At 40.2% G+C, this 14,614-nt stretch overlaps 1 protein-coding gene across 7 annotated transcripts in view; it reads right to left on the bottom strand.

Moving 5' to 3' along the window:
- Window positions 1–437: 437 nt before the first annotated feature.
- The window catches only part of rreb1a (ras responsive element binding protein 1a), a 134,006-nt gene continuing 119,829 nt past the window's right edge, over window positions 438–14,614 (bottom strand). For all 7 annotated transcript variants that reach the window (XM_039753366.1, XM_039753365.1, XM_039753367.1 and 4 more), the window contains 4 exons: window positions 10,376–13,034; window positions 9,007–9,171; window positions 3,806–4,561; window positions 438–3,273 (listed from right to left, as the gene is read on the bottom strand). In XM_039753366.1, coding sequence (XP_039609300.1) covers window positions 2,846–3,273; window positions 3,806–4,561; window positions 9,007–9,171; window positions 10,376–13,034 — 4,008 coding nt within the window. In that variant the 3' untranslated portion in view covers window positions 438–2,845. The remainder of the gene's footprint in view (window positions 3,274–3,805; window positions 4,562–9,006; window positions 9,172–10,375; window positions 13,035–14,614) is intronic.

Here is a 14,614-nt window from a genome sequence, read left to right as displayed (position 1 = left end):
ATGCTGGACAATGCAGAGGTGGACGTCCATATCTAGCGACACCCATCATACTTTGCGAACCCTTTGTCTGATGTGCTTCCTTAGTTTAAGTGCATGCTCCCAAACCTAACTTAACCTAACACTGCATGGGGTGCAGATCCTGAGTCTCGAGTCTTCTATCCTGGTTTCTTCTAAACCAATTAGCGATACATGGCTTTAGTCTTGTGTTTATTTAAGAGACCAAGGGCCAAAACGATTTGAAAACTGAAACTGAAAAATACGCACACACCAAGGCACTGGCAACTGGGCTGTTCATTTTAAGGTATGATTCTGTATGTGGAAAGCACCACCCTGAGTGTCAACTGCACAGTTTGAACCAAGAAGCGAGGTGTTGTGACTTATTTGGTAACTTTTTCTTACTGTTCAGATAAATGAAAAACGCAGATCTCCATGCAGAAGTACTTAATATACCTTTATTGTTTAAAATGTTTGATACAGAACAGCTTACACGTTGAGACTCTGAAGTTCTAGATAACGTAATACAAAGGAGAGTAAAGTACCAATGCATGGCATGCGACGTCCTGTTCAATGTGACATAAACCATTCCGATACACATGTAGCAGCAGCAGTGTAAATTCCCTTTACATAAATACCGGTTAGCAACTTCAAAAGTGTGATTTAATGGCGAATCATTGGTTGAACAATTAAACAGATTCCTTCTTGAGTCGAGAAATGAACCTTTCCTTAACAAAAACTGTTAAAACGCAGTACAGTGAACAGAAACAGCCACCTTTTCAAAGCAGCTTTGATTTTGTTTTTAAAAGTATATTCACAGTCAAGTGCTTAATGTAGTGATTGAATTATTTTCACAAAAATAATTCTAGTAACTAAAGGATTTATTCATTTTTTTCTGAATCTTGGGAGAAAATTTAAAAAAAAAAGGAAATTTAGAATATGCATTCTGTAAAAGCCCTGAGAGAGGAAAAAAAAATAAAAGGTGTAACGAACAATAATAATAATAACAACAATAATAATCATAATAATAAAGAAACAAATTAGGTTAACATGCAACACTAGTCTAAGATTCACCCATAGTTTAACACATGATAAATTTCACAGTTCTTTTTATCTATCTGCAGGAAACAAACAAACAAAAATATTCAAACTAATAATGATGACAATAATGCAAGGACATCATGAAACCTACTACCAGAAAATATGAGAAAACAGCTCGAAATAAAGCTTCAAATCAAATAGTGATTATTGCTAACAGGATCCCAATTTGACACTGGGAATGTGTTTTTCTTTTTTTGCTCTCATAATCGATTAGAAATATTTTGCAACATACTCGTAAATTAATGGCTGTGCTCCTCAGGCTTTTCCGGCATGTGGATTTCTATCATACACGTATTTGTTTTATATTTGAGGATCTGCACGTATACCTCACCGAAAGTTTACTCCAAGTTTCATTTGCTTTTCTTTTGGTTCATACCTTGTAATGAATTCAAGATTATACAGGCCTTGGTACAGTAAAGCAATACTGTATTGGGTGAAGGAGAAGAGGGTCCTAAGAGCCAAAGCATACTTGTCACTGTCACCCTTCTGTGCTCACGCACAGCGAGGACTGGTCCAGTAAAACCACAAGCTTCTTGCACACCACCTCCCTCAGGATTTACAAAGGCAAAGCAACACTGAAACATGTTGTGTACAGCAACACTAGGAAACATTGTTCAAGTACCAATTACAACCCTCACAATAGTGTTCCTTCATGCTTAACAACAAAGCATGTGATCTTGGAAGAACTGGTAATAAGGCTTTAATATATTAAAAAAAAATCTATAAAAATTGGAAGACATGACAGTTCTCATTTGCTTAAGTTGGACAAAAATCAATACTTGAACAGATTCTGTTCATAACAATTCATTATGGCTCCTTCCAATTGATTTCTTTCCTTGAAAACACCCTTCACCAACCGCAAGATGTGTCTCCGTCCGTCCATCCATCCATCCATTCATTCGTCCGTCCGTCCGTCCTCCTCCTCCCAGCCTGCAGCATTGTCTCATCCTACCCCACCCCTGACGAACAGGCAATTTGTGGTAAATTGGGTGGGCTTCTGCGACTATAACGGGCAAATATTGCCCACTCTTCTCTAGTAAGAGAACACAAATCTCTTATAATTTACTGAAAAGGAACATCACTTAAAAAAAAAAAAAAAATGCACCGGACACACGCGTTACTGAATCCCTGTCCAGGTTATCAGTGTACAGGTTCCAGTCAAGGGTTACAAAGACCCTCTTTTAACAAACACGTGATCCTGCAGTCAGGGGAGGAGGGGTAATCTGAAGGCAGCCTTTTGGGGTTTTCAATTCCTCTCCCCAATCCCCCCACGTGTGTCTGGTTAGTTATTTAATTATTCCAGTTATGTGCGAGATTATTCAAGCCTTATTTTGCAGTTTCAAACCATACTAAACATTTGTAGCTTCATTTGATTAAGAAAGACTGCATTTAAATACAGTATACATATATATATATATATATTTTAAAATCATACTAATAGGTAATGTATGCCATTTGCTTAATGCTTCAAAAGTTCATTGTTATCAGGAAATATTTTTAATAAAGGCTAAAAAAAATAAGTAGAGAAAAAAAAACACCCAAAGATCAAAACAAAAAATAATACATTATATCCATAATACACAGCTTGATAATATCTAGAAAAGTAGTAAGGCACTCCAAACAGATTATAGTCAATTGCATTAGACTTGACGTTTATGGCACTGTTATTCTCCTTTCACCGAGTCGCAGTAGAATCCATACAGTGCGTGCTCTGCATATTCACAGAAGTTGATTTTTATTTATTTATTGCTTACTCCATGCCCAAAAGCTGTGGCACTGGCTCATTATGTGAAAGGAGGCCACCTAAAGGGGGTTTGCTTTGCTTGTCCAGCACTTCGTGAACAGGAGGGCTCGGAGACTCTGCAGTAGGCTTCAGTCCTTCCTCTGTCTCTTTCTCCGCCTGTTCCGTACTTTTCTCAGCCTTCACAGACGTGCCAACAGTGGCTGCAGAGCTGGCCACTTGCGTCTTATCCAGGGTGGTGATGCTTGTGATTATCTCGCACTCGTTCTCTGACGGAGGGTTGGTGCCACTGTGGGCAGACTCGCTCTCGCTACCTGAGCGGACACCTGACTCTTCCTCTGCACCTCTGGTCTTCTGGTGGATACGTTGGTGCCGCACCAAGCTATGTTTTAGTGTAAAAGTGCGCTCACATGTCTGGCACTTGTAAGGCCTTTCACCTGAAACAAACAGCAAAATGTCAGTAGATCTTAAGACCTGTTTATACTTTGCACGTTCGCTTTGGTGACTGTGTACCTCCAGAATTTTGGAATAGTGCGGTCCTATGTGCATCAACTGTGCATGCTCTAGACAAGAGAAAATGGGCTCATTCGAGGAACAGTTGTGTGAAGTGATTTATCACTACCTGCACCTATATAATCCCCAACAATTAAAGCACACAGAGATAGCAAAACATGCACAAATTCAAGGCGAGAAATCACACAAACCCTGGGAAAAGCTGGAAGTTTGTGCAGGCAGTAAATTAAATGTCTACAAGATTGACATGTAAAGGCAAAGAAACAATTTTGGGTAAAAAACCCGGAGATTCTGCAACCACGCAGTGTTGCGCACTGAACACTTGTACTATAAAAAGAACAGGGTGCAGATCCTCTGTGCCAGTCCTTACATAACTTTGTAGAATATGAGATACATCAAATTGCCCCAAGACTACAAGGTTTACAATCAGTCACACAAGAGATCTTCCCAACTCACCTGTGTGGGATCTCATATGTCGCGTTAGATCCTGCAAAGACCAGAATCTCTTGTTGCAAACACTGCATATTTTCTTCCTTTTGTCAGCCTTGCTGGTGTTGCTAGCCCTGCTGGTCTTTGGTTCCTTGTTTTCCCTGCTATCATCATCACTTTTTTCCTCAACTGGTTTCTCTGCTGTGGTGTCTTCTTCAGATGTGCTTTCTATGAAGCTTAAGTTCTCATTGCAGCCCAGTGGAGCTACTGTGGCTCCATCTTTGGTCCTTTCAGAAGTTTCTTCTACCTTCTGTGTGGATTCCTCCAAGTCCTGTGTATTTCTACCAGTGCTTGCATCAGAAGACTTCCTGGTTGCAATCTTTCCACCTTCATCATATTCATCTGCCAAATGCACCTTTTTATGACGGGCCAAAGTGGTGGCATATTTGAAACTTTTCCCACAGCTGCCACATGTGTGCTTCATGTCTTCTTGCAAGACAGAGTTACTCTGATCTCCCTCAGATAGTTTAAAGTCAATAAGCTTGCTAGCAAAGTTCAAATCTAAACTTCGGTTGCTATGAGTGTCATCTTCAGTTTCTTCTTCAGGGTTGCTGGAATTAGCAGTGGAGCTCTCCGTTTTCTCACCTGTGGCTTCCAAGCTAGAGGCCCCTGTCAGTTTTTCCTTATGCTCCAAAGCTTCAGACTTGCTTTCAACAGGGTCTTTTTCACATGATGTGAGATCTAATATTTCTCCTGATGCCAATTCTGGTTCTGACTGGCTCTCTATGGAAACAGAAAAAAATAAAAAGAAATGGTGACTTCATCGGACTTGAGAAGGGGGTGATGCTAGTTAGAATGTATATTTTATGAAACGTCTCTTCTTTCTGCACTACCTGTAGGCCCTTTAAAAAGTCCAACTTAAGACTGAAAGGTTTTAGAAAATTGTTTTTTTTCTCTGACAACTATAATTTAAATAATAATCATAAATTAACAAATAGTAACTTGTTAAAGGACAATTCTTATCCCATTCAAACCACTAGATGGTGGTATTTAACAATTTTACATGACCTTCCACACAAGACATTGCAGACATCCTTCATTACAATAACCTCTTAAACAGAAAACTGAGCACTAGGTTAAAAGGTCATGGAAAAAAAGTATGAAAATATAGTGTGGAATTGCAAGTGCACATCACATGCAAGGGTAACCCAAAAGTTAGTAAATGTATCCAGTTTTTCCAAAATATATTGATCAAAAAAATAAAAGGAACACTTGGAAAACACATCAGATCACAATGGGAAAAAATCCTGCTGGATATCTATACTGAAATGGACTGGGTAATGTTAGGAACGAAAGGATGCCACACCGTTTGATGGAAATGAAAATGATCAACCTACACGGGGCTGAATATTAAGACACCCTGAAAATCAAAGTGAAAAAATGATGCAGCAGGCGGATCCATTTTTCCTGAAATTTCATTGCAGCCACTCAAAATTGTACTCAGTAGTTTGTATGGCCCCCATGTGCTTGTATGCATGCGTGTCATTGTTAGGGCGTGCTCCTAATGAGATGACGGATGGTGTCTTGGGGGATCTCCTCCCAGATCTGGACCAGGGCATCACTGAGCTCCTGGACAGTCTGAGGGGCAACCTGGCATCGGATGGATCGAAACATAATGTTCCAGAGATGTTCTATTGGTATTCTATAGGTCAGGCGAGCTTTGGGGCCAGTCAATGGTATCCATTCCTTCATCCTCCAGGAACTGCCTACATATTCTCCCCACATGAGGCTGGGCACTGTTGTGCACCAGGAGGAACCCAGAACCCACTGCATCAGCATAGGCTCTGACAATGGGTCCAAGGATTTCATCCCGATAACTAATGGCAGTCAAAGTGCTGTTGTCTGGCTGGTAGAGGTCTGTTAATCCCTCCATGGATATGCCTCCCCAGACCATCACTGACCCACCCCCAAACCGGTCACGCTGAACGATGTTACAGGCAGCATAACATTCTCCATGGCTTCTCCAAACCCTTTTACGTCTGTCACATGTGCTCAGGGTGAACCTGCTCTCATCTGTGAAAAGCACAGGGCGCCAGCGGTGGACATGCCAATTCTGGTATTCCATGGCAAATGCCAATCGAGCTCCACAGTGCTGGGCAGAGAGCACAGGGCCCACTAGATGACGTCGGGCCTTCAGGCCACTCTCATTAAGTCTGTTGGTCACAGACATTCATAGGGTTCTGGAAGTGCTTATTCTGTTCCTCCTTGCTCAAAGGAGCAGATACTGGTCTTGCTGATGGGTTAGGGACCTTCTATGGCCCTGTCCAGCTCTCCTAGAGTAACTGCCTGTCTCTTTTGAATCTCCTCCATGCCCTTGAGACTGTGCTGGGAGACACAGCAAACCTTCTGGCAATGGCATGTATTGATGTGCCATCCTGGAGAAGTTAGGGCTCATTTATACTTCACGCTCAGAACACGTACGCGTCCGCATCATGGCTGCCACGCGTTCCCAGCGTTCATTTCACGCGTCCTCTGAGCAGGTCCTCAGAAATTAACGCGACGCGGCGCGAGTTGCAGTACCAGCAAAAAGTCGGGGGGGCGCAGTGTGCTAAAAGTCGGAACGTGACGTCACAGTCTCTGTTTACTATCTACATGTGACAGCAAGCCTCTATGGAGATCCTTCGGGGATCGATGTGCGCGCTTTGCTTTTTGATGAATGGTTCAAAGTGTTGAAGCAAAATGCCGACATACAGATGCATTCGTGGTGCTTTTATATTCAAGCGTCGCATATTCCCGATCGTAATGACACGATACATTTTAAAAGTCTCACATACCATCTTTTGTGCCGTCTATTTTTTATTTTTTACTTTACCTGCTGTCAGGTGCAAGAAGCTCGTAGTGATGAAAAACTGGGATGACGTTTATGATGGTCTGCTTTAATAATAAAGTAAACTACGAGGTTAAAGTGGACATTTCGAGATTAAAGCGAAATTTCCACTTTAATCACAAAATACACGTTTTCACCGTGTCTTTTATTTTTTTCTCAGTGGCTCAAATACAGCGCTATACATTATGTTGCCCTTTGTGAAGTTGCAAAAAAAAATAGACGGCACTGAGACTTTTAAAATGTATCGTGTCATTACGATCGGGAATATGCGATGCTTGAATATAAAAGCACCACGAATGCATTTGTATGTCGGCATTTTGCTTCACAACATCGAAGCATCCATCCCGTAGGATCGGCATAGAGGCTTTCTGTCACATGTAGATAGCTCCCGAATGTAATGACACGATACATTTTAAAAGTCTCACATACCATCTTTTGTCTTTTCACATACCATCTTTTTTTTATTTTTGCAACTTAACAACAGCAACATAATGTATAGCGTTATATTTGAACCACTGAGAAAAAAATAAAGGACACGGTGAAAACGTGTATTTTGTGATTAAAGTGGAAATTTCGGCTTTAATCTCAATTGTCCACTTTAACCTCGTAGTTTACTTTATCATTAAAGCAGACCGTCAGAACGCGTCATCCCAGTTTTTAATCGCTACGAGCTTCTTGGACCTGACAGCTGCGGCAAGCAGCAAAAGATCACCACACAGAACAAATTAAATGTATGATATTCCAACTCTCTGCACATTTAGAATCTTTAGATTCATACTTGATATCACTTTCATGATGAAATGCATTAAAGTGTGTATGTTACATTTTACGTATAATTTCATTTAAATAATGAATACTGTTAATAATTACACACATGGGGGTGACACGGTGGCGGAGAAATAGCACTGCTCTCTTGCAGGGAGTTACGTTGCTGGTATTTCCTGCTTGTATTCCACACTGTGCTCCGGTTTCCTTCCAAAGATAAGCAGATTTGGGGATTTGGTGCCGCTAAAATGACGCTAGTGTATGTGTGCTTGTATTCACCTTGCGATGAGCGGAGACCTCGTCCAGGGATTGTTTCTCAGTCATGCCCAATGCTTGTTGGAATGGACACATCCCTGGATGGATGGATGGATTTAATCAATAAACATCCTTTTCACAGATATTGCGGTAAGGTGTTATCGGAATTTAATAGGTGTTTTAGGCAATTCACAACACAGAGAAGCCAAACATGTTCTCACCGTGATAATATCTCACACTGCCACCTGGTGGACTCCTCCAGCTTTACGTAAAGTACGCGCGCAAGTATAAACACTTCAACGCTTGCGTAGCAGGAGCGTCCGCTGCAGCATGCGTCGCGTGAAGTATAAATGAGCCCTTAGACTACCTGTGCAACCTTTGTAGAGTGCAGGTATCGCTTCATGCTACCAGTAGAGACACCAACTGTAGCCAAATGCAGAACTAGTGAAAAAGCAGTCATTTTTGCCTAAATTCAATAACTGAGAATGTTAAGCGAAAATGTTTTCAGAAAGGTCTGCACATTTATGAATAATCAAAAACCAGAAAACCCTCATTCATAGAAATATTCAGACCCATAATTCAGTACTTTGTAGAAGCACCTATACTAGCAATTATGGTTTTGATTGTTCTTTGGTCTCAACAAGCTTTGCTCAGATAGATTTGGGCAGCATATCCCATTCTTCCAGACAGATCTTGTCAAGCTCTATCAGATTAGATGTTAAGCATCTGTAAACTACCATCTTCAGGTCTCTCAAACAGATGTTCCATGGGGGTTGAGTCTTGGCTTAACTGGGCCACTAAAGGGCAGTGTGCAGTACTGCACTTTAAATTAAACTACCTCCAGTCAAACCTATGTATGTAGATTTTTTATTATTATTGCTACTAACTTTAATCATTAATTTGATTTAGATTTTGTTATGCTGCGGGTAACATTTGGGGACATGCACACACAAAAGTCTAGAAAGATCAAAAATGGTGATAAAATCCATACTGTAATGGATGTTATGTATTCATACATGATGTTTTATTTTTTTGGCATTTGGTACAAGTTTTTGAACAGGAAACAAAATGTGATCAATTATATTCCATGAGGATAAAAAGAGGCATCACAACAAGGATGAGATTAACTTGTCCAGTGTTTTACACTTCATTTTTTAAGGATCTTACTACCACTCACACTCAATTTAGAAACCTTTTTTTAGCTCCTTTCTATATACTACGTTTCAAAGTACATTTGGATATAAAACTTACATACAATGTCAATAGCAGTGTTTTGGTTAAAACCTGTCAGTACTAAGCAATAAACAAATGACAAAAATACCTGCACTCTCATGTGATCCTTCATCCCCATTTCTTGATTTTGGGATCACACCATTTCTTCTCAAGGACCGATTAGCCACTCCATGCTTACGCAGTAAGTGACGCTCACAGTTGGATTTAGTGGAAAAGAAGGCATCACATTTTGGACAAGGGAAAGGCTTCTGACCTGTGACACAGACACAAGATCAAATAATATATACAATACTTTTTTTAAATGTAGTATAAAATTCACAATAAAATTTAGCAGTTTTTGTTAGTCGCCTGATTTACACTATTCTTTCAAAAATGTACAGTCCTCCTTGCCTAATTTATGAATTATATGCAGTAACACTTTAGGTACTGCAAAAATGCATCTATTATTCATTTACTCTTAAGCAACATGAGTAACAAACACTTGTTCGGGTCTTCATAACATTTACAAAGCATCAGTAAAGTGTTTATTCATTTGTGCAATGTGGCCTACTAACAAAACTTCACTTTGGCGTAGTCTGAGGTGACTTAACTGAGACACTTTTCTCTTAATATTTCATATTTAGTATAAGACCTGTAAATCCTGCATATTAACAGGTGATTTTACTATCATGTTAATGTTCCACACTGCACAAAGATGAATAACCAATCTACTGATGTTTTGTAAGTGTTATGATGACCAAAAGAAGCCTTTGTTAATGTCTTATTACATAATAGTAATAAGTAATAAATGCATTTTGGGAGTACCTAAATTAAATCATTAACCTGTACACAATTTAATTTGGCAGGATACTTTGCTCTCCAAATATACTTAAAGTAATAGAAATATTTTTTTTTTAATCTACTAATGTACGTTTGATCAAGGAAGCTCTTTAACTATGTATTCAGAACTGGTTAATTTAATGCCAAAATGTTCTTTTCTTTTTTTAATAATTGACTGTAAATTATTTATTAAAGTGTAAATCACTTTAGTATAAGTTCTTTAAGGAATAATATCAAATATACATACATATTCTATGTGCTAAATGTGTTTGTTGGCTTTTCTTGACACTTGTAACTGCCGAATAAATAAAATGCACACTGCTTATGAATTATAGTCTACACAACAGAAAAAGAGAAACTGAGATGACAAGCAAAGATTTTGAGACGATTTCTACAATGGACACACAACGGCTCACAATTATAAACCATTTGTCTAAAAACTAAAATGCTTTGAAATTCAGTCCAGTATTTCAGTAGGCAATAACCTAATATGATGAGAATGAAATAATTAAAAAATTGGCAAACATTGCTAAAAAAACATTTGTGGTTAAGTTTTAATTGATTGAGCTGAATGTCATGCTTGTAGGCTTGAAAAAGTATAGATGCTAGTTATACTGTATGTCTCTGAAACTACTCACCTGTATGAGTCAACATATGGCGCTGCAAAGAGCTGGCCCATGGAAACACTCTGGGACAAAAGGGGCAGGTGATCTTCTGAGAGGAATTGGAATAGGCATTTTTCTTCCCCTTCATGAGCTTTTCATCTGGTGTCTCCTTCTCATCTTCGCTGGTTACTGTCCTATCCACCTCCTCCTTAAAATCAGTTGTAGACTGCAGATATGGACTAAATTTGTTTGTGTCAGTTGTGGCTAACATCTTCTCAATACTGGCAAATTCACCACTAGATTCAAGATCCATGCCTCCAGTACTGGGGGCCTTAGACTTGTTTTTTGTTCCTCTTTTTCTGCCTCTTTTTTTTGTTAAATACAAAGGGGAATCCTCTTGGGAGGTATCTGGGCTTTCTGTCATTGACCTGGGCTCACTGGTGCTCTCAGATTCTACTGGAGTCACCATGAGCAAACCCTTCAAGCTTGTAATATCGCTTGCTGTGACATTTTTGACTGAGTTGTTGGTATTAGTGTCCCGCTTCAGGAGAGCAGGGGCAGACGACACAGAGGAGATTATCTGAGCAATGGAAGCCAAAGGGGGTAACTCCTTTGAAATAGTGGGCTTTGGCAGCAGTGGTTTTGGCCGTATAGGCCTCAGAATAGAATTACTCAGTCCAGGGGTGGAAGCCATGGCAACAGAAAGTTGAAAGGGGGCTTGTAAAGTTTGGCAAGGTTTTATTACTGCTGCTTTGTCAGACTCATCTTTTCCTACAAGGCTTGTTGAGTATGGATCAATGGCTGAAGCAAGCTGCTCAGTTTTGATCTTTATATTCGTTTCTGTATTTCGTTTAGATGTATTCTTGGGGATGGAGAGATCAATGGGCTCCATTGAGCAGTCATACGAGGAAAACTGAGGAGAGTGCAAATGGCTCTCTTGCTTAATAGCAAAAGATGTAGAATTTTTGCTTTTATTGGAAAAATCCAAAGGCTGGTCCATATCAGAAGAAAAAGGAAAATGTTCTCTTTTGATTGGAAAAGCTGCAAACTCATCAGAACGAAGTCCATTCAGAGCCAGAGGATATGAGGACTGTTCACTGTCATTAGGCACAGGAGGAGAGTTCATCTTGTTTGAATCAACACTTAGTCCAACTGTGGAAATGTAGTTCTCAATTTCCCTCTCCTGAACATGAGGATGCTGCTTAAGAACATGATGAATGCATGTTCGCTTTGCCAGAAAGGCAGCACCACATTCTTTACACTCAAATGGCTTCTTCTGGCATCCATTATGAAATCGCATATGGATCTGCAGAGCACGGTAACTTTTGAGGTCTTCCCCACAATAACGGCAAGAAGTCTCAGTTGTGGTGCACATAGCTTCTACCAAGTCAGGTGCAGGGCTGCAAACATACTCAATGTTTTTCTCAATCTCCTTGCGAGTCACTTTCAGATGTTTCTTGCGTAGATGTCTTTCACAGTTGGCTTTAACAGTGAAGGGATAATGACATATGCGGCAAATGTATGGCCTTTCACCACTGTGGGTGCGCAAATGCCGAATAAGGGTGGCTTTGTCAGGAGCAATGTAGTCACAGATGTTGCACTGATAGGGCGATATTCCCAAATGATAGCGTATATGAGCTCTAAGGACTCCAGAAAATGCAAACACCTGGTCACAAAAACGACATGGATAGACATCTTTCCGTACAGATAACCCCTTTTTTCCAGGGGTTTCTGACACAAGACCTTTTAGTTCTCCTTCAGTAACTTCTTGCTTGATACTTTCCTCCATTTTAGCAGGTATCAAAGTGTCCATCATGTTATCATCTTCTAGTTTTGTTTTCACATCCTTTGATTCTGTCATGAGTGACTGCTGAGATACAGCATGTTCCCTTGCAGTTTTATGCTGCTGGCTCTTGCTGTTGGGGGAGGATTCTCCTGGACTCTTAGGTATGTGGAAAGGAGCAGGGGGCAAGTTAGGGCTTATGCAACCAGGTGAAGCCTGCTGGGCACTCATGAGAGGTGGAGGTGTAGAGGTTGCAACCATTGTCCGTGGTGCAACTAGAGGTTTTGGCTTCAATGGTGGCATCTGTTTATGGATGGACTGGGTAGAGTTGGAAGGGGCCTTTGAAAGGGGTGGAAGACTAATCTGTGGAGGAGCAGAAGATGCCATCTTAAGAATTTGTTGTATATCTGCCAGTTCTACTGAACCCTCATTAGAGATGGGCTTAACCACAATGCTGCTATCAGGCTGAATGATGAAGCCCTTTTGAAATGGCTGAAGAGAAAGGATTTTCAGGTTGCCTTGCCCATGAGACAGGCCTGATAAAGAAGAAGGGTCCAGAAGGGGAAGGCTCATTCCACTGAGACAGCTAGCTTCCTGAGGTAGATTAGACGTGGGTGGTTCTACCCATATTACTTTGATATTCTCAAGATCGGCACATACCTCGACTATCTTTTCAGGCTTTACCTCGGACATATGCTGTAGTCCAAGAGATGCCATAAAACTCTTTTTGTCCATGTCTGCCACGATATCAGCTTTTTGCTTTACTTGTTCGTCTTTTTCCAGCAGTCCTTTGTGAGTTTCCATATGAAGACTTAGAGCTGACAGAAGAGGAAATGCCTTATTGCAAATCTCACATACAAATCGATGAAATTTGCTGGTGCACCTCCTTAGGTTTGTTTCACACCATACCTAAGGGAACAGAAAATCATTTAACAATGAAATTCAATCATCATTTACTGATGTTTTCATGTTATTTAGAAATAAGTAATAGAGAAAGCTGAAGCCTATTCAGGCAGAATCAGACTAGGGACACCAATGCCCCATCAAACACATCTGCCTATACAGTCAAATTGAAATGTAAAGAAGTCAAACACAAATACACACACACACATATATTATATATATATATATATATATATATATATATATACATATATATATATATATATATATATATATATATATATATATATATATATATATATATATATATATATATATATATATATATATATATATATATATATATACACACACATACACACAGGGTGGTCCAGATCTAATTCTGCAGATCCAGATCATCTGGAGTACTTTGATTTATGCAGGGACGATTCTAGTTTGGCGCAAAGGCGATTCTTAATGCCGTCAATTCACACATTTCTCAATGGTCCGGGATTTTTCGGGTGATTTTCTATGTAACAAACTTAATAAGTTATAGTGTAATGAAAATTGCATAATTAGATCTGGACCACCATATATATATAATTGTCCCAGATAACTGGGGACCCAACCCGGCCAGAACGCCTGGACGGTCCCCAAGATGGATGATACCTCCACTAGGCCACGAGAGGGCAGCTGCCTGGGTCTGCTTGGGGGCCATGGGAATGGAGCTGGAACACTCACCCCTACGGGTGGACATGGCCATGGCCAGGGGGCACCCGGACGGTAAGGGAATCCTGGTTGGCAGCACTTCCGCCACAACAGGAAGTGCTCCCAGGTGCTCAGGTGGAACATCTGGGGCTCATCCAGGTCATGATAAAAAGGGCCACCACCCTCCAGTAGACGAGCCGGAGTTGGGAGGAAGAAGACGGAGCTTGTGAGGAGGGGAGTGGAGGTCGAAAGAGAAAGAAGAAAAGAAAGGAATAGAGTTGGTGGAAGGCATTGTGGTGCAAAAGGAAAATAAAGAAATGTGTTTTGGACATTCTTCTGTCTGTCTCCGAGGGTATGCCTTTCACTATATATATATATATATAGTGCATCCAGAAAGTTTTCACAGTGTATCACTTTTTCCACATTGTTATGTTACAGCCTTATTCCAAAATGCATTAAATTAATTTTTTTCTCAGAATTCTACACACTACACCCCCCCATAATGACAACGTGAAAAAAGTTTACATGAAGTTTTTGCAAATTTATTAAAAATAAAAAAAATGAGAAAGCACATGTACATAAGTATTCACAGCCTTTGCCATGAAGCTCAAAATTGAGCTCAGGTGCATCCTGTTTCCCCTGATCATCCTTGAGATGTTTCTGCAGCTTGGAGACCACCTGTGGTAAACTCAGTTGATTGGACATGATTTGGAAAGGCACACACCTGTCTATATAAGTTCCCACAGTTAACAGTTCATGTCAGAGCACAAACCAAGCATGAAGTCAAAGGAATTGTCTGTAGACCTCCGAGACAGGATTGTCTCGAGGCACAAATCTGGGGAAGGTTACAGAAAAATTTCTGCTGCTTTGAAGGTCCCAATGAGCACAGTAGCCTCCAT

Source organism: Polypterus senegalus, chromosome 5, assembly GCF_016835505.1.
Source record: "Polypterus senegalus isolate Bchr_013 chromosome 5, ASM1683550v1, whole genome shotgun sequence".
Lineage (NCBI taxonomy): Eukaryota > Metazoa > Chordata > Cladistia > Polypteriformes > Polypteridae > Polypterus > Polypterus senegalus.
The sequence above is the reverse complement of the archived record's forward strand: the minus strand, read 5'-3'. Positions and strand labels throughout refer to the sequence as shown.